The sequence below is a fragment of the Cyanistes caeruleus genome, chromosome 3, assembly GCF_971803275.1.
Source record: "Cyanistes caeruleus chromosome 3, bCyaCae1.hap1.1, whole genome shotgun sequence".
NCBI classification, from domain to species: domain Eukaryota; kingdom Metazoa; phylum Chordata; class Aves; order Passeriformes; family Paridae; genus Cyanistes; species Cyanistes caeruleus.
Window position 1 is genome coordinate 114,124,639 of NC_141703.1, and position 25,955 is coordinate 114,150,593.

Below are 25,955 nucleotides of genomic sequence, written 5' to 3' on the forward strand. Positions count from 1 at the left end.
CTCACATGGCTCAGCCCCTTTGTGGCAGAGCAGCTGTACCCAGGCTGTCATTCCCTCTTACTTTCCACTGCTAAATTCCATGGAGGGGCAGTTACTGGTTTTTTCCTTCGTCCCTGAAGAAATCACATTACAAATGATGTGCTGTAAGTGAAAAGTCAGGTCTGTCACTGACCAGGACGCAGCAGCCTTTGGTTTGCTGTGGAGGATTCGCTCTCTGACTGAGGGAGGAGGGAACTGAAAGGGAGGAGTCCAAAATTTACAATTTCCCAATTACCAATTTTACCAGTTACCAATTAGCAATTACCCAAGTGCTACCAGCAACCCAACATGAAAGCCAGTGTTTCTTTTCCTTCCTTCCTTCCTTCCTTCCTTCCTTCCTTCCTTCCTTCCTTCCTTCCTTCCTTCCTTCCTTCCTTCCTTCCTTCCTTCCTTCCTTCCTTCCTTCCTTCCTTCCTTCCTTCCTTCCTTCCTTCCTTCCTTCCTTCCTTCCTTCCTTCCTTCCTTCCTTCCTTCCTTCCTTCCTTCCTTCCTTCCTTCCTTCCTTCCTGCCTTCCTGCCTGCCTTCCTTGCCTTCCTTCCTGCCTGCCTTCCTCCCTCCCTCCCTCCCTCTCTCTCTCTCTCTCTCTCTCTCTCTCTCTCTCTGTGGTTAATTTGTTTTTACAATGTTGTACAGTAATTACTTTATTTAAATGAATCATCTGACAAACTAGTTCTTCATAAAACTTGTCACTTACTCTGCTATTTTTCTTTTAACCTGGACCTTACAATAAATTCTGAGCTTTGCTGTCAGTCAGCAGCAGAAGAAGGAGAAGAGACTATTTATGGAATTGCTGGATTTCATTAGGGATGTATGGATGAAAATGCTACAGCACAGCTTGTTTGTGATGCAGATTTATCGAGTAATTCAACTCCTTTTTAGCAGCTGAATAGGCCTGAACAGAAGAATCAAGCTGCAATAGGTACAGTCCAAGCCTTTTTAATGCAAAATCCCCCAGCTCAGTCACAGTAAGGAATTATTGCCTCAAAAACTCCCTCATGGAACTTTGCCCATGGGTGTGGGACTGGATGAGCTTTGAGACCCCCTCCAAGCCAGACCATTCCATGACTCCCTGTTTAATCCAGGGTATGTCACCAGCAAATAAAGGCTGCAGTCAGAGTTCCTGTGAGTGCTTTCCTGCTCCGTTAATGTGTGTAAAAAGAGCCTGCAAGAGTATTGATAGTGCAGAGTTTTAATTTGTTTGCTCAGAAAATGCATCCACACAGAACTTCCCCTCTTTGCGTCACTCCTCCTTTCCCTCCCTGCCTTCCTGCTGCCCAGTGAGCTTTCACTCTTTTCCAAAAGGAAGAAAGTGGAGGAATTCAGCTAATGAAGTATAAATAGTTCCTGGTTATACATCATTAATTAAAATTAATCTCAATTTAACAGGCAGTTGATTAGAGGGATGGAAATAGTTCTGGCCCTAGAATGAGGAAGTGCTTGTGCACATCCAGGTATGAAGGTTGCCTCAAGGGTGGTTGGATGAAGTAGTTTTAATTAATAATAAAAAAAAAATTAAAAAAGCAGAAAGTGCTGGAATGCACAGTAATAATTTCTGAGGTGGAGGGGTTTTTTTTGCCAAGATCAAATGGCAGAATGCCCATCCTATTGGAAGTGGGGAGGGATTGTGGGCACCCATATTTATTTCCAGGTTATCCCAGGCTGTCCCCTGTACCGTGACATCCACCTTCCCTGGTGGAACAATGCTCTGCTGCTTCCACCAGGCATTCAAGGGAAACTCAGCAGTGGAACCTTTCTGGCCCAAGCCCAGGCTGAAAAGAATTGTCTTCCTCGGGTGAAATGAGGGAAAGATAATTTAATTTAACCACTAAACTTGCTGGGATCATAGTTGGGATGAGGAATTACAGGATTGGATTTGAAAGGACAGGCTTTAGATTTTTTTTTTCCCCCTTCAGGTGTTCTGGAGTTTGCAGCTCTGGAAAATCCTGCTGGCTTTTAGCATTCCACTGGATGTTTTGGTTCCAAGTCCTGCACTCAGGCTTTTATTTTATTTTTTGGCTGTTTTTGTGTATCACACTCTTTTGCAATCACTAGGATGTTTTCTGAGGAAGAGGGAAAAAGTGTCAGGTTCTGATACCTGCACATTGTACGTGAGAAATTCATGGAGTGTACAAGAAAATTGCTGAAGCTGGCAGATTGTTTAAGCCATGTCAAGGCATTGCTCTGTGTGGGTTCAGGAGATAAAATAATGCTGTTTATTCCAGAGGAGCCAGGGATAACATTACCAGACTGGGACTGGTACCCTCCAGGGTTCTTCATTGCCAGATTAAAATTCAAACCAGGTTCTGATTCCAGTGTGTTCCCATTTCTGATGGCCAGCTAATGGCTGCACTATTCCTACATGGAATCAAAACTGCAGGAGATTGCAGCTCATGAGCTGAATGCATTCAGATTGCCAGAAATTACAAAGAGATGGGCCTCAAATTCAACATGGGGAAATGTGTGAGAAATCCAGAGTATTCTCTGGTGACATGCACTAAATGAGTAAATTATACTTGCAAAATCAAGCGCTGAAGCTGGAGATTGCTGTTTAGAGGAGCTGTTTTTTTAAAATTAGCTGTGTTTGCTGTGCATTCCTCAAATCCCACTGCCTCTGGACAGTGGGAATATGCTGTTGGCACAGTAAGGTCTCTAGAGGCTGGACATCCCAGCGTACTGGGACAGGCTGTGGCTTCGAGACACCTTCCCCATCCCAGGATACACTCCAGGGAAGATCATTACACTTCCTAAATTTGGGTTATTCCCAGTCCTCTTTGGGAAAGCTTGCTCACTTGCTTTTTGGAAAGCTTGTGCTGTGTCCACAGGTTCAGCTCCTTTTCCTGGGAGAAAGTAAAAATATTCCCCTGTCCCTGAGCAAGCTGAGGAATGACCAGCAACGCTGCCTGAGGTGTATGAAAATCCACAGGAAACACAGAGCTCGAGGGGAGACTCTCAGTCTGTTTGCTCTCAAACTCCTCAGTGGATCTCGGATGGCCAGACGTGCAGGAACACTTCAGAAAACATCCACACGTCCAAGGCTCATCCCCAAATGCGGATTAGACTGGAGCAGGCAGAACAAGAGCCATGAACATCCCTGCTTTCATTAGAAAGGAGCTGGATAGAAGTTTTCAGAAGCATCTAAAATGTTCCTCTGGAAAGGCTGGACAATAAACACACGTGGTCTTCCCCAGATGTTTGAGAGCAACATTTACAGCACTGAGCTAACCCCAGCGCAGATAAAAACTAATGATCATTAATGATCTTGCTGTAGTGCTTTGATCAGCCATCGGGTTTGCCTTGATGAACACTCATCATTTGTTTTCCCCCCTCTTTCTGTGCAGCAATTAAGAGGTGAATAATCCTTCTCATTTATCTCTGTTCCAACAGGAGGGATATTCGAAACTGTGGAAAATGAACCTGTTAATATTGAAGAATTGGCGTTCAAGTTTGCTGTCACCAACATTAATAGAAACAGAACACTGATGCCTAATACCACATTAACCTATGACATCCAGAGAATTAACCTTTTCGATAGTTTTGAAGCCTCAAGAAGAGGTAAATATCTCAATTACTGTGTCAGTTACATGTGTGGTTTGTGCTCTGTGCCTTTCCCCATCCTGATCTCCTTTTCTGCCCTGCTTGCATCATGTGTACCAACAGGAACAGAAAATGAATCTTTCCAAGGTGGTTGAACTAAGAATCAAGCTGGGCTTGGACCTGTCATGTGCTTTCTGAATAAACCCCTATGTCCTGTCTGCATGCTAAGAGCCCCAGATGGCAGGGGACGAGTCCAAGCCACTTTTCTTTCCAAAACATAGATTTGCCACCTGGAATTCTGCAGAAAAATGATCAGGGACTCACAGGAAGCACAATGGGATGCCACAAGCCATAATTAGCACAGATACCCATTACTGGTAAATTATTTCCACTGCATTTTAAGGACCAGAGGCCAGTAGCCCCCCTGACCTGAAATAATAATGCTCAGTGTCCTGGGGACAGAAGTAAGTTTCTCTGTTATAAACAGCTGTAAGAATTGAAGTGGTCAACTTTGGAAATTTTTTGCCTCTTCTTTTTTTGTTTCTTCTGAGAAGGAAAATTATGGCCCAATTTACTTCCATCTAATTGACTTGTAGGCCAAAACAGAGAGGGGTAATAAGTCACAATATTCCTAAACTCCATGTGTTCCTTGGCTCTAGGAAGCAAGCTTGAAGTTTGATAAAATGTTGTAAAGAGCAGCCCAATTTGCAAGAAGGCTGGAAAATAAAAATGCCTCACTTCAGAAACCAAGCTGGTGAGCTGTCACCTTTCAAACATCTACACTACCAAATTTTCCTCATGCTACTTCAGTTTCTTAGGAAGAGTGGAGAAAAGGAGAATGATTTCAAAGAACACCAAAAAGAGCTTTAAATGTCACTTTCTGCATTCCTTTTCACTTATCAGGTACATGCTGGAGCTATATGCTATAGAATCTCAAGCCTGGTGGATTTATAATCCATAGAATCCAGGCAGATACAGTATTTCAGATTCCCTGTAGAGTGAGAATCTCTTCTGTGACTGTTGTGAAAGTGCCTTCTCCACTTAATATGTAGGAAGTTGTCAATATACATGCAAGAAAGTCACACAGACAGCAGTAATTTCTCCTCATCATGAATTATTGAAGTTATTTATGGAATTTGCACATTAAAACCTGTGATCTTTTAGAAAGGCTTCTGAATTAAACCTGGAAAGCCCGTGCACTTCACGCTGTCTGTGAAACATTCATTTGTAGAATGGAAACAGAAAATAATTGATTTTCTGTCATATTCTATTACAGTCAGAGAGCTAAACAGGAATTTAAAGAATCTCAGCTCATTGTGGAAGTCAGTGTATTTAATATTTCCTTCAATCAGAGTCATTTCTAACCTTCCCACCCTCACAAAAAGAGCAGCCCTGCGGCTCAGTGCAGGACCTCGTCCCAGTCGGGAGCCTTGTAAAAAACATTGGCAGTAAATTTTACCAATGGACAGAAATAACTGATATTACTTCATCTCCTGCCTGTCAGCCTGCAAAGACATGGGAGAGAAAGAAAGATGCAAAGACAGCTGCAGGCAGGGCTCTTCAGGCTGAGATATGGGCACAAGGAGAAGGAAGCCTTTGTTGATGTGTTTGGCTGATTTGGAGGGGTATAAACGTCAGTGTGTGTGGGTTCTTTATTTCCCGAGGGCTGCAGGCATTCCTGGCTGCCCTGAAAACACAGATTATGGACCGTGGAGCCCTTTGCTGCTCAGCTCCCTGCAGCAGCTTCAAATTAGAGCAGCTCACACAGGTAGAAAGGTGTTGGTCCCAGGGGATCCAGGGGGAGCCTGCTGTGGCTCCAGGGATGTATTACCCAACGCTCTGCAGAGGAACTTCATTCCTGTGACATCCCTTGGGCAGCCAGAGAGCTCCTGGTTCCTTCAGGATGAAGCCATTCTGAGAAAGGCAGTCCAGGAATCCATGTGATCTGCAAGGCAATGAGCAGAGAAGGTTTTGGTTGTGACAAGCAGGGTCAAGGGTATAAAGCTGATCAGTAAAGCCATTTTCAGAACCACAATCAAACCAGAAGGTAGAAAAGACCTCTGAGCCCATCGACTCCCAGCTGTGCCTGATCCCCACCCTCTCCCCAGCCCAGGGCCACCTCAACCTTTCCTTAGGCACCTCCAGGGATGGGGACTCCAAACCTCCCTGGGCAGCCCCTGCCACAGTGTAAAACCCCTTTCCATGAGGAAATTCCTGCTGATGTCCAACCTGGCCCAGCCTGAGGCCATTCCCTGTCCTCCTGTTCCCCCTCGGCTGTCCCCTCCTGTCAGGGAGTTGTGCAGAGCCAGAAAAGTCCCCTGAGCCTCCTTTTCTCCAGGCTGAGCCCCTTCCCCAGCTCCCTCAGCCCCTCCTGGGGCTCCAGCCCCTTTCCCAGCCCCCTCAGCCTCTCCCTTAACCCTCTAAATCGCCCCTGAACACCTCAGGAGCCACTGGCACATCTCTCAGTGGGTCCCAGAGCAAGGCAGTGCTCCGTTCTCACCTGGAAGGGATGGGGATGGGTGCAGGACAAAAGCTGGCAGTCAGCATCCCACAGGTGCCGTGCTTTTGCCCACTGAGAGCCTCCTGTCCCCTCAGCCTGTGACCAGCTGGCCCTGGGTGTGGCAGCGCTGTTCGGGCCGGCTCACAGCTCATCGGTCAGCGCCGTGCAGTCCATCTGCAACGCCCTGGAGGTGCCGCACATCCAGACCCGCTGGAAGCACCCCACCGTGGACAACAGGGACTCCTTCTACATCAACCTGTACCCCGACTACGCTGCCATCAGCAGGGCCGTCCTGGACCTCGTGCTCTACTACAACTGGAAAATCGTCACCGTGGTGTACGAGGACAGCACGGGTGAGTGGGGCTGGGCTGCGGGGCCGGGGTCCCTCACACCCTGCCGTGCCCTCAGCAGCTGCCCTGGCTTACAGGAGAAAAAGCCCTGTCCCGCTGCTGCCGTGGCTTTTGGAAAGCTGCTCGCTTCACCAGGGCTCGGGACGGAGCCCCTGGGATTTGAATAGTCAGTCCCATTCTGCTTCCTGCTTCTGGAACCCGTAATACAGCCTCGAACTGATCCCAGGATCCCAGAACCTGGAGCTCACCCAGTCCAACCCCCCAGCCAAGGCAGGGTCACTGGCTCAGGTGACACAGGAATTTGGGATTTGGGATGTCCCCAGAGAGGGAGACTCCAGGCCCTCCCTGGGCAGCTGTCCCAGGGCTCTGCCCCTCCATGGCCAGAAGTTCTTCCTCAGGCTGAGGTGGAACTTGTTGTGTTTCAGGTCACGGCCACTGCTCCTCATCCTGTCACTGGCACCACTGAGCAGAGTCTGGCACCATCCTCTGAGAGCCCTGGGGGTGTTGGTGTGCACTGAGGGGATGTTGGTGTCACTGAGGGGATGTTGGTGTCACTGAGGGGATGTTGGTGTCACTGAGGGGATGTTGGTGTGCACTGAGGGGATGTTGGTGTCACTGAGGGGATGTTGGTGTCACTGAGGGGATGTTGGTGTCACTGAGGGGATGTTGGTGTGCACTGAGGGGATGTTGGTGTGCACTGAGGGGATGTTGGTGTCACTGAGGGGATGTTGGTGTCACTGAGGGGATGTTGGTGTCACTCAGGGGATGTTGGTGTGCACTCAGGGGATGTTGGTGTGCACTCAGGGGATGTTGGTGTCACTGAGGGGATGTTGGTGTGCACTGAGGGGATGTTGGTGTCACTGAGGGGATGTTGGTGTCACTGAGGGGATGTTGGTGTCACTCAGGGGATGTTGGTGTCACTGAGGGGATGTTGGTGTGCACTCAGGGGATGTTGGTGTGCACTCAGGGGATGTTGGTGTCACTGAGGGGATGTTGGTGTGCACTGAGGGGATGTTGGTGTCACTGAGGGGATGTTGGTGTGCACTGAGGGGATGTTGGTGTGCATTGAGGGGATGTTGGTGTGCACTCAGGGGATGTTGGTGTGCACTGAGGGGATGTTGGTGTCACTGAGGGGATGTTGGTGTGCACTGAGGGGATGTTGGTGTGCACTGAGGGGATGTTGGTGTCACTGAGGGGATGTTGGTGTGCACTGAGGGGATGTTGGTGTCACTGAGGGGATGTTGGTGTGCACTGAGGGGATGTTGGTGTCACTGAGGGGATGTTGGTGTGCACTGAGGGGATGTTGGTGTGCACTGAGGGGATGTTGGTGTCACTGAGGGGATGTTGGTGTGCACTGAGGGGATGTTGGTGTCACTGAGGGGATGTTGGTGTCACTGAGGGGATGTTGGTGTCACTGAGGGGATGTTGGTGTGCACTGAGGGGATGTTGGTGTGCACTGAGGGGATGTTGGTGTGCACTGAGGGGATGTTGGTGTCACTGAGGGGATGTTGGTGTGCACTCAGGGGATGTTGGTGTCACTGAGGGGATGTTGGTGTGCACTGAGGGGATGTTGGTGTCACTGAGGGGATGTTGGTGTGCACTGAGGGGATGTTGGTGTGCACTGAGGGGATGTTGGTGTGCATTGAGGGGATGTTGGTGTGCACTCAGGGGATGTTGGTGTGCACTGAGGGGATGTTGGTGTCACTGAGGGGATGTTGGTGTGCACTGAGGGGATGTTGGTGTGCACTGAGGGGATGTTGGTGTCACTGAGGGGATGTTGGTGTGCACTGAGGGGATGTTGGTGTCACTGAGGGGATGTTGGTGTGCACTGAGGGGATGTTGGTGTCACTGAGGGGATGTTGGTGTGCACTGAGGGGATGTTGGTGTGCACTGAGGGGATGTTGGTGTCACTGAGGGGATGTTGGTGTGCACTGAGGGGATGTTGGTGTCACTGAGGGGATGTTGGTGTCACTGAGGGGATGTTGGTGTCACTGAGGGGATGTTGGTGTGCACTGAGGGGATGTTGGTGTGCACTGAGGGGATGTTGGTGTGCACTGAGGGGATGTTGGTGTCACTGAGGGGATGTTGGTGTGCACTGAGGGGATGTTGGTGTGCACTCAGGGGATGTTGGTGTGCACTGAGGGGATGTTGGTGTGCTTTGAGAGATCCCCTCTCAGCCTTCCCTTGCCCAGAGTAACCAGACCCAGCTCCCACAGCCTCTCCTCACACAAGAGATGCTCCAGACCCCTCATCTTCTCTGTTCCCCCCACTGGACATTCTCCAGTAGCTCCTAGATACATCTTCTAGACAGAATAGAAACAAGGAGAGGTCTTTTCCAGCCCACCCCATGAGCAAGTTGGCATTCCAAAACACCAAGTGCTCAGCTACAAAAATGCCTGATATTAAAGAGATTTCATTTGCAGAGGTATTTGCAAAGTAAATTAATCATCAATCATCTTATTAACCCGGAGTCAGGAAAGTAAACATGTCAGCTTTGATCAGTATAAGTAGTCCTTGGATTTGGGGTTAGAGTGATGTCAGTTAACCCAAGATCTTTTGTTTCTCATCCCTGATGTTTGACATGGTTACACCACAAGGAATAAAAACAATTTGGCTGGGTAGGATGAAGCACCCTGGTCTCCTGGGAGGTGTCCCTGCCCAGGGCAGGAGGTGGCACTGGATGGGCGCAGGGGGTCAGGCTTTTGCCATGTCCTCCAGAAAAAGAGCTGCAGTTCTTTCCACCCCTGCTTTGGCTTCTCCAGGACACCACACCTGGGCTCCCTCTCCACTTCATGTGGCAGCAGGAAGCGTTGGGAAGTGCAAGGTCCCAGTCTGATGTGACCAAAGGAGATATTTTAAGGCACACAGTAATTTCTTCCCCCTAAATGGAGAGGGACGTGGGTTGGAAAATCCTTTATTTTTTATTTTTTTTTGCTTTTCACCACACTTGCACTCAAGCACTTTTTGTTGCTGGGAAGACAAACACCAGTTCTCAGTACGAGGTGTGGATGAGATGAAGGCTTCCCTGAATGCCGGACTCCTCCTCCCAAAACCTCAGCTTTCCCTCCTGGAGCTGCTGTCCCAGGGCACTGCAGCCAGGAGCAAGCCCTTGGGACTTGGGCTGCACTTCCCAGCCAGGTGACACCGACCCCTTTCCCACCATAGCCAGCTCCAGTGGTCTCTGTTCCCCAGCTGGCCCCTGGCCAGCTCCCAGTGCATGCAGCATTTCCAGCTGGACACTCAGAATGTTCCACGTTCTCTGTTGATGAGGAGGGACAGCAGCTTCTCCCCAAGCACGTGTCCAGTACTGAGTGAAAGACAAAAGCCCTGGACTCAGCGAGCCCTCAGAACCTGGCAGGGAAGAGGGAGCTTTGTCTTGCCTTCGATGTGCCACTCAACCACGTTCACACCCCACACAAATATTATCCCCACTCCCAGCAGGAGAGGCAGGAGCACCTTCATTTTAATAATTTGTTTGATTTTTGCTCGAGAAGCGCTCCTTGCCTGTGTTCTCTCTCTCTCTGTGCATGTTTTTAAGGCAGCCTTTTCCTTCCCCTCGGCAGGAGATCAGGAATTTTTTGTGGGAGAATTGCATTCATGGATAATGAGAGGCTGTAATCACACACCTCAAAGAGCTCTTAACTATCTTCCCTCGGTTTTGGAGGCATTGCAAATGGCTCAGGAGTGCTGATTTAGCCAGTGGAACTGCACTGTGTTTAAACACTTGGACAAGGCTCTGGCTGAGCTCCACTGACTCCAGCTAAGGCATGTAAAGCTGTTCCAGCTGAACACCAGCTCTGAGAAATCACCTGTGTTTGAGGACATAGAGCTGCATCTCAAAAGCTTCTATAAGATCTCACAGCTGCTGAGTGACATCAGGCATGAAAGTTAGAGGTTTCCTCAGTTTTATCTTCTTGCTGTTTGGTATTGGAATAATAATGAGCTGCACAAGAAGAAGCTTTATTTGCTTTTTATGTCTCAAACATACTACAATATGTTTATATTGTATTATATCAATGCAAACATATCCTGTAGTCAACCAGCTAAAAACACCTTTCAAAATATTTAGATGTTGAAGCCAAGTATAAACATGGGAATGAAAGGCTTTAATAATATTAGTTAGGAAGCTGGCAATATGGAACTAGCAATTATCCTTAGGGAGAGTGGAGTGTGAGAAACCCTGTTTAACTGACAATAAATCCTTGTGGCACAGGCTGGTGATTGTGTCCTTGCCTGTCATTTTTCAGGTCTCATTCGCCTGCAGGAGCTCATCAAAGCCCCTTCCAGATACAACATTAAAATCAAAATCCGCCAGCTGCCCTCTGGGAACAAGGATGCCAGGCCTCTGCTGAAGGAAATGAAGAAGGGCAAGGAGTTCTATGTGATATTCGATTGCTCACACGAGACGGCGGCAGAAATCCTCAAACAGGTACCAGGGACAGGGAGGCAGAGCTCCACCTCAGCCTTGTACCCTGAAATCCTCTCTGATTCCACTTCCTGGGAGCACTAAACCCAAAGGTCTGGGCCAGGGGGTTGTGAATGCAGGGACAGAAGTGACAACAAAAGGAGCCACAGAGCCCCTGACATGCCCAGAGAGCCCCACGTGTGTCCCACGGGAGCAAAAAGGCTTTTCTTTCTGACTTTCCAGGTGCTGCCTGGCTAGGGACAACATCTCTTCATGGGCTTCAGCTTGTCTTGGTTTAATCAACAGAGTTTTTATTTCTTTCCAATTAAAAAAAAAAGGGGGGGGCAGAATCAGAAGAAAAAACTATCTTTTAAAGCAATGAGAGATGTTGTTGTGCAAGGGCTGGCCCAGCCCAAGTGTGAGATTTGGGCAGCCACAGCAGGCAAGGACAAACACAGCCTGACATTAATGGGCTGGCACATTCCCAGGGGCACACAGGGAGTGGTGGGAATCAGAATTTACTGGTGTCACTTGCTGTATATTCCTTGACAATCAAAGTCTAAAGCACAGTGTTAGCCTGCAGAAAATAGCTCCATACATTCTGAGGGCAGATCCCTTCTTGCTGCACCTGCAGGGATGAGGGATGAGTTGTTATTTCTCCTGCCAATCAAGCTGATGCGATACCCTGATCACAACAGAGCACCGGAGAGCTTCCACTAACTAAATGCCCATAAAAGTCCCTTTCTGCTCCCATCCCAGAATGTTTTACCGAAATACTGAGGTTCTGCAGAGCAGCTTTTCGTGCCAAAGTTGGTAAGGCAAGTTACTGCATTCCTGTGTGGAGCCTGGACTCTTCCTCTCCAGGCTGGAGAAAGCTGGGACTTGCAGAATCAGCTGCAGCACACAATTCCTGTGAGCTTGTAGGGTGAGGTTTCCTGCTCTCAGGAATGCTGCCCTGCAGCACATGTTAGGATTTCCTGGCTGTGAATGCTTTGAGGTTCAGGGGTGGGGAGGGCACTGTAGGGCACTGTTTGGGCAGGGGTAGTGGGCTGTCCCCCCAGTCTGCTCCTTGCAGGGCTGCCCAAAAGCATCCCCACTTTTGGCTGCTCCAAAAGGAGATCTGTGGGGGAAGAGTTAAGTTGACAACACAGATTTTGAAGGACCGGCAAGATGAAGGTGCAGATGTCTGGCACACTGCAGGAGGCACAAAGCTTCCAATATGCCAGGCTGAGTATGGAAAAAAAACCCCAAAACAAAACCCAAGTGTCAAAAGAAGAGGAGGGAGTGCTAAAAGATGCACTAAAGCAGGGCAAAGCAGCAGAAAAGTTTGTGTGGGATATGGATCAGCCAGAGAAGTGACAGGCTGCAGATACAGATAATGCTCTCCAGTGCCTGAAGAACTGGGGGAAGGAGAGGGAATGACAGTGTGGGAGATAACAGGAAGATTGAGAGAGGTACACCTGTGGGTCAGTGCTGTGGGAGAGGAAACAACATAAATACAGGCTGGAAAGAAAGGGAAAATGGCTTTTCTGTGAGCTAGTTCTGTGGCTGGGTGTGGATGCTGGCAGCAATAACTCGGGGGTTGAGTCCCTCCCTGCCAGAGACAGCTGTGAAATGTGCAGGTGTGGAGGGCTCCGAATTGCTGTGGGGCTCCCCTGATTGCAGGTTACAGGAAGAGCCCTGGTTCACCTCCCCATCCCTGCACTCACAAACCCCTCTGTCATTTTACCCTGGCTGGAAGCAAGATATCAAACACTGGAGAAATCATTTCAAGGAAGCTCTGTGACATCAGTAGAGAATATTTTTGGCTTTGCAAACACTCCAGTAGCCATCACAGGAAAAACAGGTGGTGTTGTTAAATTATGTAAGATTTCTCACAGGAGCAGGACTCAAGGTCACCTAAAGCTGTCCCCAGAGCAGCTCTTTCTTGTCTGTTCACTGTTTTTAGGTGAGGTAGTAGGTGTTTGGTAGCCCATGGAGCAGGGAGGGGACACCAGCTGTGGCACTGCTTGTTACCCAGGGAGGGAGGTGTCCAAAAGCTCCTCTGGGAGCAGGATTAGCCCAGAACTCTGCTGGAGCTGTGCTGGCAGTGTGTGCACCTCTCCACTCACCTCCTCCAGTCTCTGCTTTAAAAAACACCACAAAAGACAGATTTCTTCTCTAATTTCTCCTTATTTATGGCTTCCACTAAAACCCTGTGAAGCCACACTTCCTTGTGTGCACAACAAGAACAGGTGAATCAATAACCTAATTCAACCAAAATACAGAGCCTGCACACAGCTGAACAAGCTATTTTCTGAATTCCCACATTTCCCCTTCTCTCTGACACTCTCAGAGCCTGGATGGCCTCAGTCCCTGAGCAGCCCAAGAAGGCTCCTTTGCTGGTTATGGCATTTACCTGGAATATTTGGTGGACAGAGGGCTGGTGCTCTGTCTGCATTAGGCAAGCACTCCCCAGGTAAATTAAATACTGCTCTTGCAAAGTGCCATCTGTTTTATGCACAAATCCTGCAATTTATCCTGCACACTGTTCAGTCTGATACTGCCTTTTGTATGAGGTTGAGTTGTTTTGCTTTACCCCCAGTTTGTGCTAACACACCAGGAGTGAACGCAGATTTTACTGCTAGGCAAACTCACCCCTCACAAAATACATCCCTGCTAACCTTAAATTACCTACTCCTTTCTTCACACCCCCAAAATACATTTGAGGAAGTGTACTGTATATTTAATCAGGTTTAAGGCTCTCACAGAGCATCTTGTAGAGACGATGTGACAGACAACGAAAAGAATCATTAATTCAGTTCCTCCAGAAGGTTGAAAAACCAGGTGTCACCATGGAGTACATTCCTGGTACAGTAATAGATGTGAGAATAGAAAACTTCAGCTCCTGACTGTGCTCCTTCGAGGAACCTGGCAGGTAGGCTGGAGCCCACTCCCTGCTAAGAAAAAGCAGGATTAGCTCTGCTCCCACTTCCACAGGAGAAGAAGCAGTGGCAGATCCCCCAGGTGCCCCCGTGTGGCTGAGCAGCAGGGAGGGACTGGCTTTAGAAAACAGTGAGGCTAATTAATTGGGAAATGCAATGCATTTAGTGGCCATGAAATGAAATAATAGCTCGAGAGAGGGAAATGCAGAGTGAAAGCCAGCACAGGATTCGGTGCAGTTCCTGCTAATGCACTTGCCCATCATTCCATTTCCAGCCCGCCTCGAAGGCAGACTGACAATGGATCTAAATGAGGCAGGGAGATTTTACAAGTTGAACAAATGCAAGTTAGAGCTGGGATGTGATTCAAGCCAGGAACAGAGCACCCAAAAGAGATTTTCAGACATAAGAGAGAGTATTTTTATCCAGTCTCTGTCAGCTCGCCATATATAATTTGGCCACTGATACTTTTTTGGATTCATTTCGTGGTTCACGACCCACAGCTGAAAGTGCACAGCTGCAAAGGACAAGGACCAGGCTCCTGATCTGGAATGGATAATTAGAGATGGAAGTGTCTTTATCTCCCATTGTCCAACCATATCTGAGTTTGGCTGAAGAACAAATGTTATACAGGGAAGGCTGGGCAGGAGATGTACAAGAATATTTGAGGCTGATTTCCCTAGTTTACATTCATCTGAATTCCACTGTAAGTAAAAGCTATTATTATTTAAATAGGACATTTGTATCAGGTGCATAATTATTTACATAATTACATGCAAAGTTATTTAAATAGCAATGTGCAGTGAAACCTCATCCCAGTTTCCGGTGGGCAGGCACTCAGAGATGTTGCCTTTCCCTCTCTCTCCTGGGCTGCTTCTCTCTTTCAGGTCACTTGCTCTGTGGGAAGCTTTGCCAGCTGCTTCAGGGGTGTCCCAGCCTGAAATCCACCCTTGGTCCAAGCAGGTTTTTATTGCCCTGCTCCTGGGAGCTGCTGGGAGCTGCTTTCCTGTGTCTGCTGTGCTGCAAACACTCAGCAGAGGAGCCCTGGAAACTCTTATTTACACTGACAGGAGCATCCAGGGAATTAAGGCTTGGGAGTTATTGATGCTTTGGGATGTCCAGCATGATTCTCAGCATTCCTCTTGCTTTTGCTCTGACTTGATACCATCTCCTGTTTTCCTGCATCAGAGCATTAAACCGTCCTTCAGTGCGAATTTTGCTTAGCAGCCATATTTCCCTTAAATTGTTATTGCAAAGCCTGTTTGAACCACGAATAAAAAGCCCCTGTTTAGTATCTAATGCACATGTCACAGGCATGCCAAAGTGCTAAATAGCTGATAGCTAAATGTCATCCTCAATGACTGAGAGAGGGGAGGACAGCCAGTTAAGGCTGTTCTCTTCAGGTGCTTTGTTTCTGTTTGCTGGTGGATTTTGGGCTTTTGCTTGTTTATTTGAGCATTTTCTGTGCCTTGTCTTGGGGTGCGTTTATTTTAAAGAACAAACCTCCAGCATGACTTCTGCAACCATGACCATTCCCCAGCTTCGTGTGCGTCCTGCCAGCTCTGTTCACAGATATTGATCAATATTCTCCTAAAATCTCCCATCCAGGGAGCTTTCAGAGGCAAACCCTCCTGTCAGGCTGCTCTCCTCGGGTCTCTGCTTACCTTCAGCACTGCAGCTGCAGCAGCAAAAGCTGGGAGATGCTTCCCAGACACGCAGGCTGCCCTTGTCTGGCTGCCTCGTGTAAGGGACCTCTCAGTTCTCCTGTCTCAGGCTGCAATCCAAGCTGGAAAATCCAAACTTCAGTCTGGGCATTTGGATCCCCGTGTAAAGTGATGAGAACCTGCTTTCACCATAAAGCACCACCGTGGACTGACTGCAGACATCCTGCAATGGACCAAAGGCGTTTGAGCATCTCCTGGGCTCAGACCACATTTCTTTAACCTGGCAGCTGCTCTGAGCCCCCCAGGGTCACAACTGGACTGTTTCAGAGCAGTTTCAGCTCAAAGGAGATCTGCACCATAAAAATAGCACTAATTTGGCACCTCCTTTGCAAAACCACAGAAATCCAGGCTCCAGGGCGGGGGACTGAGTCCAGCCAGGTCAGCTGGGAAGTGCAGCACACAAAAGTTCCCCTGGCTGGAACAGATATTGTTATCTGTGCATAAACAGGGAAGGAACAGCGGCCTCCAGCTTATTCTACAGGTAATAAAAGCGCTCCAAGAAACAGAATAGAAGAGGATTAATAAAACCAGAAATAAAAAAGGCAATTTTGATGTGTAAATCCAGTGGAGCATTTCAATGAAATAGTTGCCTTCTGGCTTGACTTTTAGTGGCTGGAAAAGGATCAGTTGCTGGCGATTAACACTGAGCTGGTTTTATTATCTGCTGCAGCTCAGAAAGTTCAGGGGTTTCTTTCTCCCTTGCTTTTTCTTTCCTTTTTTTGTTTATGTGAGTAATTGCCATAGCAAATCACTCAACTGATGTTCAGAGGCTTCTGCTAGGAAAGGGAATTTTGGCCAGCCAAATCCCATTTTTCCTCCCTGCCTTTCAAACAGCTATTCAGGCACTCCAAAAACTATCCTAAAAGGGTGTTAATAACAGATCCTTACATTGCTGGGGTCAGGACTGAGCAGGAGTTAACCTTGGTTTGTGTTTCTGCGGTGGCAATGAATTCCTCAGCGGATTCCCAGTTTATAATTCCTCCTCACAAGATCCCAGAGAGGGCAGAATTCTCCCATCCTGGCGAGAGCGTGTGGGGAGGTGAGGACAAGTGGAGGAAAGCTACAGGGAGGCTGTGGAGCACACAGTTGATACCCACACACCCTCGGGGGTATGAAAGCACTGCTACTGATTCTGTAAGCATTCCCACTGATTCTGTAAGCATTCCCACTGATTTTGTAAGCATTCCCAGTGATTTTGGGGAGGGCTGAGGGAGTAAAGCACATTCATCAGGAACTGTCCTTCAGCGCAAGGGCGGGGAAGGAAAACCTTGTCCTCCTCTGCCCAAGGCGGCCAGCAGTGTCCATTTAAACCTCCAGAATACCAATCCAGCCCAAAGTTTCTTCCATCCCAGCTGTTTTGGCACCCTCCTGCTGGCCCACGTTCCCCAGGGGAATAAAAGGCACTTAGAGAAACTTCCTTTTTTCTATTTTCCTCTACGCCTGAGCCCTCACCAGGGTCCCGTTCTCACCTGGCAGCAGAATACAAAACCCTGCCCCTAAACACTTCTCCCTACAAACTGTGTTGTCTGCTAATAAATTCCTTTTTGACACTTCCAGACTGCAGACTAAAATGTTTCCAAATTCAGCATCTTGTTATCTCTAGTAATTTTTCTTGTCCTGGAAGTTTTGCAATCTTTAATCTCTTTCCTGAGCAGAGGTGATAAAAACATCATTTAAATACAACAGGATATTTTTGGCTCCTAAAGAAAAATGTAGGGTTTATTGCAATCAAGCTCTCATGGCCTGTGATGTGTTTAACCCTTGCTTTTCAAGGGCACTGCAGCACGCTGGGAGCTTTCTGAATAAAGTACCTTCACCTTTCCATCTCTTTTACAGATTCTCTCCATGGGAATGATGACAGAATACTACCACTACTTTTTTACAACACTGGTAAGGAATGCCATGAATGTCTGGGGGGGAATTTCTTCTGTTTCCCCTTTTTCTAGGAGATCTTTGTTGCCATTAGTCAAGGAAACCCCTGGAGAATGGGTGCTAACGGTCCTTAGGAATATCAGGACACACAATTTCTCAAGAAAGCTGCTTGGACCCATTTCTGGGGCCAGTTAATGCTTTAATGCAGTGAAAATTAATTGCAGTATGCTGGTTAACAGGAAACCATCAATACAGATGGACCAGAGTGAAACAAAATAAAGAACCAATGGCTTTGCACTGTGGGCACTGCTGCTTCATCACTGTTTAACTGTTTCATTTACTTATAAAACCACCAAATCACAAATGGATGAAAGCACTCAGGAAATTTTATATTAGAAGCAAACCCCTATGTTTTCTTTGATGGTACAAGCAGAGCTTGGGAGGTTCCCACATGGTTCAGTCACCCTAAATGCCCATTCTTTTCCTGCCCTGTAAATGTCAGAGCACATGGAGCCTGCATGCACTGACATATCCATCCCCCAGCCTGGCAGAGGTGCCTGGGGAGGCAGGCAGGGGAAAATGGGATTCCCGAGCAGCCAAAGCGCAGCGCTCGCCGCGTCTCTCGGAATTTTCCTCCCCCGAGCTCAGAAGGAAGCTTGACGCTGGCCAGCTAATTCCTCATGTCGGCCTGTCAGAGCTGCAGCACTGCTGGAAATTAAAATGTGCAGGTTGCTTGCAAAGCAATTCTGCCATGGGGAACTGATCTTCTCATTCCCAGAAGCAGATGTGTGCTACGCCACCCATCTCACGCAGCCTGGGCTCGGTCAGGTTTCAAACCCAAGCCAGGGTGGGCACAGGGGGAAAAGCCCCACAATTTCCTCTACCAATGGTTTTGTCTGTGTTCTTGCCGGTGCTTTAGGACCTGTTTGCACTGGACCTGGAGCCCTACAGGTACAGCGGGGTGAACATGACGGGCTTTCGGCTGCTCAACATCGAGAACCCGCACGTGTCGTCCGTGGTGGACAAGTGGTCCATGGAGCGGCTGCAGGCGCCGCCCAGGCCCGAGTCGGGGCTCCGCGATGGCACCATGACGGTAAGCGACCCGTGAAGGTGCCATCCTTCCTTCACCCCAGAAAACAGAAATGCTGCCTCGCTTCTCCCACCGCAGGAAACGCACCGGGAAATGGAGCTTCCCAAGCAGTGCGGGATTTATAACCCGCAGGGGCAGATTCCCCACCTGGGGGAAGGGAGCAGCATTTTTAAATGGGTAAAGTGCCCTTTCGCTTCACTTCCTTCTCTACAGAAACTTTTGAGAGGTAATTTAAAGACAGACACACGGTATCATCGAGCCAGGGAACCGGGATTCCTCCTCTGCACTCCCCCAAGTAGGAAAGGAAAGGAGCAATTACATGGACAGCATGACTCCCTTCAGTTTGGCAGGGTGAAGGGTTGCCATCTCTTTGCAGCATGAGATAATGTATCTCATGGACTGAGCGGAGCTCGCAGCGAGAAGAAATAGACTTTATTGCAGATGATTGCAGGGAAAATTTGGAAATGTCTTAACATCCTGAGGAGAAATGCATTAAGTGTGCTTTCCCTGGCACTGCACACGCTGGTGCTGCTTTGGGCAGTGGCACTGTGCTCACTCATTCCCAAAGCAGGAAGAAAGCTGTCCCTGGGAATTCCTGATGGGAATTTGCACAGAAATCAAACAAATACAACACTGGGAAAAGCAAAGTTCTCACCACCCTTCTGCTCTCCTTGGTGTCCCTGACTCTTGTCCTCTCCTTTGCACCTTCATAATCTCAGTGCTCTCGATGCTCGGCACAGCACCGGGGGAAGCCTCTCCCTTCTTGCTGGGATCATTTCAGTATTCCCAGCAGGTTCCAGTTCTGGTGTTTGATGGAGAGCTGCTCCACTGCTGCGCTTCACTTGACAAAAGGCTGCGACAGGCGGCACAGAGCACGGAGATCAGGACTCTATATCTTGTTATTAACTCCGGGTTTAGCCCTTCTGCTTCATGCTCTGCTGTTTGCCCTGAGAGCAGCCTGTGGGAAGTCAGCAGGGCACACGCAACACAGTTCTGAGTTCACGTCCTGCTGGATGCCCAAACTGCACCCAGAGGCAGAGCTGGCCTAATGAGATCTCTGGCTTCCTTTGCAGTGCTTTAAGCAGCACACAAAAATCAGAAAAACAAGTTCCAGGACTGACTCTGAGTCTGTTTCTCCTGACATAAAAGCACAGAAATCAGGGTGAGGTGATGGACTTTGGGAAATGAGGTGACTTGTTGCACCCTGAGACCCTTAAGAGAGCCACAGTGAGGGGAGGTGACAAGCCAAGGCAGGTGACATGGACTCCCCGCTGTTGCATGGAGGAGGGACAAGTGACAAGGGGCACAAGGACAGGACTGAGCAGCCAGGCCTGGCAGTGCTGAAGACACTGGGGACACACCGTGTGGCCAGGGCAAAGCATCGGCACTCCCACACAGGACAGAGTGGGGGCAGAGGAGATTCCCACAGAGCATCTCCTCCCAGGGTCTCTGGGCCTGGGACACAGGCAGAGCCAGTAAAATCCAATCCTGAGGGCCCAGTCCAGTGCAAAAACTGAGCTCTGCTGACATTGATGGGAATATTTACGTCGATTTTGAGGGATTTGGGGTCGGCCCTTGATTCCCTGAGTGTGCTTGGAATAACTGCTTGTTGTGAGAACAGCTGGTATTGTCTCCTCCTGCTTGACTCATCACTCACAATGTTTTCTGATCTCACAACTTGCTCCCATTGTGGAGCATTATTTTGGGCTGATTCTGACAAGCACATCAAGACCAATTCTTTTTCTTCACTATCTTAAGATTAGTTCTTAAATTCAGATATATTTGAGCAAACCCCTCCAATACTGATAACACCGATGCTGTTGTAATTTACTCAAGTAAATGGCACAGACAAAGAATCAAATGTATTAATTTCCCAGAGGAATTGCATGGAAAAGAAATAGCAAACTGATCAGCTCTGTGGTTCCTATAAAGGAGTCCAGTTTCACAACTACAGAATTACTGCCTTTTTTCTCCAGGCCCCTGCTAAATTATTCATTAGGTTTACCTGAAAGGTAATTTGTGCAGCATCGTTAAGGGAGAGCAGCCATTCCCACCTCACTGTGAGAGCACTGAAGGCCAGTGCAGGTGAAGGTGAGACTTTCCTGTGGAGACAAAATGTGTGATCTCAGTTGGAGGCCGTGCCTTTAAACTCACAAACCCACTCTCAAAGGAAGCACGGGTGCACAAACAGCACCCAGTAATTCTGGTATCTGAATCTATGGGGTAGTATTCAAGGATCCAAGGGCTGTGGTGGGAAGTTAGATGTGTGAGTCCAACTCAATCTTCCCAAAACACGCCTCCAAAGGACACATCCCCTCTCTCTAGGACACCACTGCACACATCTGTGCCAAAAGCCTGGATCCTCGAGGGCAGCAGGCCCTTGGAGGTAGCAGATACCTGGGCAGTGGGATGTCTTCCAGGTGATCTGTGGGATTGGCTTCCCTGGAAAGCAGGGCCAGCCTGACCTGTTGGGAAGGAAACAATCCCACAAGTGCCATGAGAAGAGCGGCTCATACACCTGGCACTTCTTAAAAGCCCTCTCCAGCCTGCCTGGAACCCCTGACCTCCATCTCCCCAAGGTGAAATTGCTGAAAACACCCCAAAATTAATGTGAAGGGCTGGATTTTGCCGCTCCTCAGGGCTGCGTGGAGGGCCCAGGAGAGGCTTTTCCCCGCGAGGAGCGCGGGCAGGGCTGGCAGCGGGCGCTAAGGCAGGGCTGTGTTTCCGCAGACGGAGGCGGCGCTGATGTACGACGCCGTGTACATGGTGGCAGTGGCCTCCCAGAGAGCCGCCCAGATGACCGTCAGCTCCCTGCAGTGCCACCGCCACAAGCCCTGGCGCTTCGGGCCCAGGTTCATGAACCTCATCAAAGAGGCAAGTGCAGAACCCCAACCGGGCTCGGTGGCATCCTTCCTCTCCTCTTGCCCCGCTCCCTGTCCTGGTCCTTGCTGCTCTCCTGTTCCTGGCACTCACAGGGCAAATTCTCTCTCCCCTTCCTGGCAAAACCCCTGATTTACAGGCACAAGGCTCTGACCTCCATTCTGGTCTTGCCCAGCTGCTAAACCCTGGGTGTGGCAAAGTCTCAGACTTAAAGCCTATAAGACCTCCCAGATTTTTTTATTCGGTTGATGTTTGTTGTGGATGTTGATGATTTCTAAAACTATGAGGTAACTACAGCAATTGTTCTGGAAATTGAGAGAAAAGTGAGTCTGTAGCTCTGTCCTTGCTTCACCGTGTAATTCCAACTGTTCTGCAGATTGATCAGTGATCAATATCCAGAAAACATTGCAGCCAGTATTTCTGAAGAAGGACATTGCTTCCTGAAAGCAAAGAAGGAATTTCCTTCTAGAGAAGGAAATTGCTTCATGACTGAGCTTGATCCAGAGATATCCTAAAAATATGCATTTTGGTTGAAATGCCTTGACTCTTTCAGAAGTCCCGGTTTTATTTTGATTTTGAAATGGAAACCTTTCCTTTAGGGAAGTGTGGAAAAGAAAATTGGAAATTACGTGGAGCGTCCCACTTACGTTTTACCTTTTCCCCACCTCAGTCTCTGCATTTGAAAAATAATTATAACAAAATTGAAAGTTAACAAAAGAGTTTGGATCAGTGAATGCCTCTGCAGTGATACCCTACTTATTTTGGGGGATGCTGAGTATAAAACTAAGGGGTCCTGAAGCCTAAACCAGAATACTTTGCCCAAGAGTATCAGATGTACCCCAGCAGATCAATTCAAACCTGAGCTGTGACAGAGCTCTCATTTATCATGGACAAGCAGCTTCTCTTGCATGGAGTGAGATATGGGAGCTAATTACGGATGGCCTTGCAAATAGAGTCTCTCGTGGTCAGTAAAACACTGATTTAAATACTCTCAGAGTCTTATCTTCCTGTGTCTGATGTAGGCAAAAAAAGAAGGTGGTTGTTGAAAGCAGAGGATAAGGTTTAATAAGACCATATTGCATTTCCTGTAAAGCCTAAAATACAAGTTGGAAGAGAATACTAAATACGTTTGGACCTCCCTAGATCATGTTAGGGTCTGGTTTGTTCAACGGGGATAGAGGAACTTTATAATTAGGAATTAGTGAATCAGTGGAGAAAATAAAGTCGAGGAGGCAGAGTGATAGCTTGGGCCCACATAGGTGGAATTTAATTTTCCGTTTTTGTTATGTGGCACTGACATTCTGTGAAGGCATTTCACAGGTTGATCTAAAGACAAATATTCAGTACTCCAGTCTAAATAAACCAGTTCCAGACAAAGAATTTGCCTGCAGGGATTCCTGCAGATGCTGGAGTTAACAAGTGCTTCGGCGGCTCCCTGGTGAGTTTTTGCATTTTATTTTGGTGGTGAAAAGAACTGAGGTCACCTCATTTGCTCTGTGGGCCTTTGCTATGAAATGTCTGGGATCAAGGCTCTGCAACAGCCCATTAAGGAGTTTTTAATGAAAAGTAAATCCTGGTCAGAAGCTGCATCTCTCAGTGACCCAGGGCCATTCGCAGCTGAAGGATGTTCTGATCTTTGAGCCCTTCTGGAGGCATTTGCAGGGGGTGCCCCTTACCCCTGCTCAGAGGGAAAAGGAGCTTCTTGTCTGTCTGCAGAGGGGGAGCAGGGACAGAAAAGATGATCCCACCTTTTCTGAAGGAAAAATGGGGGTAAACATGAAATATGTTTATAATTGAGTGGTCAAGTTCTGCTCATGTTCCGACTAAAGCATAAGGCCCCAGATGATGATTGTTTTTCAATTACCATGGAAACCAGTGTGAGCTCCCCTCCTTCAAACCCAGCCACAATTAAAAGAACAACTGCAGAGAGAAGGATAGAGATGCAGATTGGATTCTGAGTGACTGCTAAATGCCCTTAGGCAGAATCACAGAGAAAAATCTCAGAGTCTGAAAGAGATCTGAAGAGATTTCAGCTCCTGCTGTGTTTTTGAGGAGATCCATGCCACCACTGAGACCAGGAGTGAGAGCCATCCATCTGCATTCTCTACTGGAAGGAGAAGGAGCTGGAGGTTTTTCATTACAGTAAAAGTAGAAATTTAAATTATGACAGAAGGGAAAGCAATCCATCTGCAGAGGTATCCATCAATTTGTTCTGTTTGTGACTGGCAGCATCTCCAAACACAGGAGCACAAAGAATCTTGTACGAGAACAGAACATTTCTATTGTTTAATGGTCTTTGATTGCTCCCAGAGTTAGCACATCAGAGTGTTTTCCTGGGACTCCAACCCTGCAGAGTGGAACAATTCAAAAGGAGAGAGCAGTACAAGACCCTGATGGCAGAAGAGCCAGGAAATCCCCACCTCCCCTGCTCTCTGAGAGAGGAGCTGTGGGGCAGAACTGAAATCTTTGTGCAATGACTGGGATAAAATGACATTTTGCTCCAAAACATGAAATAAAATCTCTTCTGCTGCATTTTTTTCTTTGCATTTTAGCACTGAGCCAGTGACAGGGTCTGTGGGTGCTGGCTGGATTTATTCTCTGGGCTCTGGTGCTGCAATATTCACTTACATCAAATTGAAACAGTTGTCTACTGCTGTAGAGCTTCTCTCACCAGATAGTTTAATATTAACACTTGGTCCACTCTCACTAAAACAAGCTTTTTTCTTTGTTTCACTCTTTATAACCTTTTCTTCTAGTCCACAATGTGCATTTCTGCTATGAGCCTATTACTGGCTGTTACTTTGACCTGAAAACTCTTAATTAGGAGAGCAAACAAAACAACTGCCTGACCTGCATCCCGTGGTGCTTTATTAGGAAATAAAGCTCAGCTTCCCAAGAAGACAGTGAGACTGAGGGTAATGCCAATAGGCATTCATATTCTGAAATCAAATTTCAAGTGGAAAGACACTTACTTATGGAATTATCTACGCCCAGATTGCAAAGCAATTGCAGGATTGCACGCTGAGAATAAATACATATTGAATTGATGAAAATTGATAAAAAATTACTTGCAGGGTACTGATACTGGGATATCCAAAATCAAAACAAGCTGTTTGACAAAAAGATTACATAATTTTTCTTCCATTCTGTTTTCAGCTCATTAAATGTTACCTGGGCAGTAGATTTGTCCATAAAAAAACAAGCAAGAACCATTATAAAGTGACTTTATCTGAATATATGGAGGATGTTTTGATATTTGCTACACGAAACTTTTTTCAGGATGTATTTAATATACCCAGGCTTACTCAAACATAATGCACAGGTTACATTTGCCATGTTCACAGTCCAATATAATCCCACCCCTCTGGCCTTGGAAAATGTGTCTTTCTGCTTCTCACTGTATTTCCATTCCAGTGCTGCTCAGTGAAAGCCCAGCACTTTTTCTGGAGCTCTTCCAAGTAAAGAGGCTGTGGAACATCATAATTCTCAGTTTATCTCCATAGATAAATCCCTATGCTGGCGAGTGCTGAAATTCTCTTTATTCTATCAGTTATGCCAGATTTGGAGCAGGGTAATGGCAAAGTCATACCCGAACTCACTGCATTCCATAATCCTGGGGGAATCTCTGTTAATAAGAGGATTAACTGTAAGAGCTGACAAGTTGATGTGTGGCTCATCACACACAATTTCCACTCCAAGGAGAAGCAATATCACTGTCACTTCAATCTGCCAGCTCTCGCTGCAATTCCAAAAAAGCAGGGACTTTCTCTTCCCAAAGGAAAGAAAGCTAAAGGAAAAATTAAACTCTTCTTGGTCAGTAGCATTTTGGTTATTATTTATGTATTTATTACTCATTATTATCATGGTATTGTTATTTATGGCCCTGGGAGATTTTGTTACATAAAAGAGACCTGAGGTGTTCTGAGCATTGTAGGTTTAGGTGTTCCTAGGTTTTTAAATTTTTCATTCAAGTGTCAGGTACCACCAAAGCCCTTGTCAGAAATTTGGGAATATGGGTTCCTTCACCCCTGTAGCTCATTAGGAATTAAACCAATAACTTTATATATATAAATATAATATAAATATATATAAATATATATATATAAATAACATTAAACCAATAACTGATGTTCATTTTGCCTAGGAACTTCTGATAATAAATAAAAATATTATAACCTGAAGAATTAAATATATACATATCATGGGTCAAAATAATCTCTTGACAAAACAGAGTAGGCAGGAAAATATTCTTATCTCCAATTGGACTTCAGTTTCTGAAGTAATCCTCCCACAAGGAACAGTACAGGTGACTGATTTCTGACCAAACTCCCATTAAAGCCAGAGAAAAACCCAGCTGATTGCTTGCCTTTAGGGAAAAGTTCCCAAATTTTCAAGTTGTACTTAAACAAGAGAAGAAAAAAAGAGAGAATAAAAAATACAGGTCTGTTCTACAGAATAAATAACTGGGTCTGGTCTGTTTGGGGAATTTCTCGAGTCAGTTTGGACACTGCTCCCAGGGGTGCACAGGGTGGGATTGTTTGGTGTCTGTGCAAGGCCAGGGGCTGGGCTGGGTGATCCCTGGGGGTCCCTTCCCACCCAGGATATTCCATGGTTCTGTGAAAAGTCTGGAAGCAGCTGA

At 47.3% G+C, this 25,955-nt stretch overlaps 1 protein-coding gene and 1 long non-coding RNA gene across 5 annotated transcripts in view; one reads left to right on the top strand and one right to left on the bottom strand.

Annotated features, from left to right (window-relative positions):
- Nucleotides 1–25,955, top strand: part of LOC111942420 (glutamate receptor ionotropic, kainate 1) — a 113,334-nt gene that overhangs the window by 48,855 nt on the left and 38,524 nt on the right. For all 4 annotated transcript variants that reach the window (XM_086883687.1, XM_086883684.1, XM_086883686.1 and 1 more), the window contains exons 2-7: nucleotides 3,425–3,592; nucleotides 6,170–6,427; nucleotides 10,672–10,853; nucleotides 17,311–17,364; nucleotides 18,266–18,439; nucleotides 21,167–21,310. In XM_086883687.1, the coding sequence (XP_086739813.1) occupies nucleotides 3,425–3,592; nucleotides 6,170–6,427; nucleotides 10,672–10,853; nucleotides 17,311–17,364; nucleotides 18,266–18,439; nucleotides 21,167–21,310 (980 nt within the window). The remainder of the gene's footprint in view (nucleotides 1–3,424; nucleotides 3,593–6,169; nucleotides 6,428–10,671; nucleotides 10,854–17,310; nucleotides 17,365–18,265; nucleotides 18,440–21,166; nucleotides 21,311–25,955) is intronic.
- Nucleotides 1,839–7,131, bottom strand: LOC147654473 (uncharacterized). Its single transcript, XR_015285264.1, has 2 exons — nucleotides 6,075–7,131; nucleotides 1,839–5,519 (listed from the first exon to the last, which is right to left on the bottom strand). It is a non-coding gene; the product is annotated as an uncharacterized LOC147654473 (long non-coding RNA).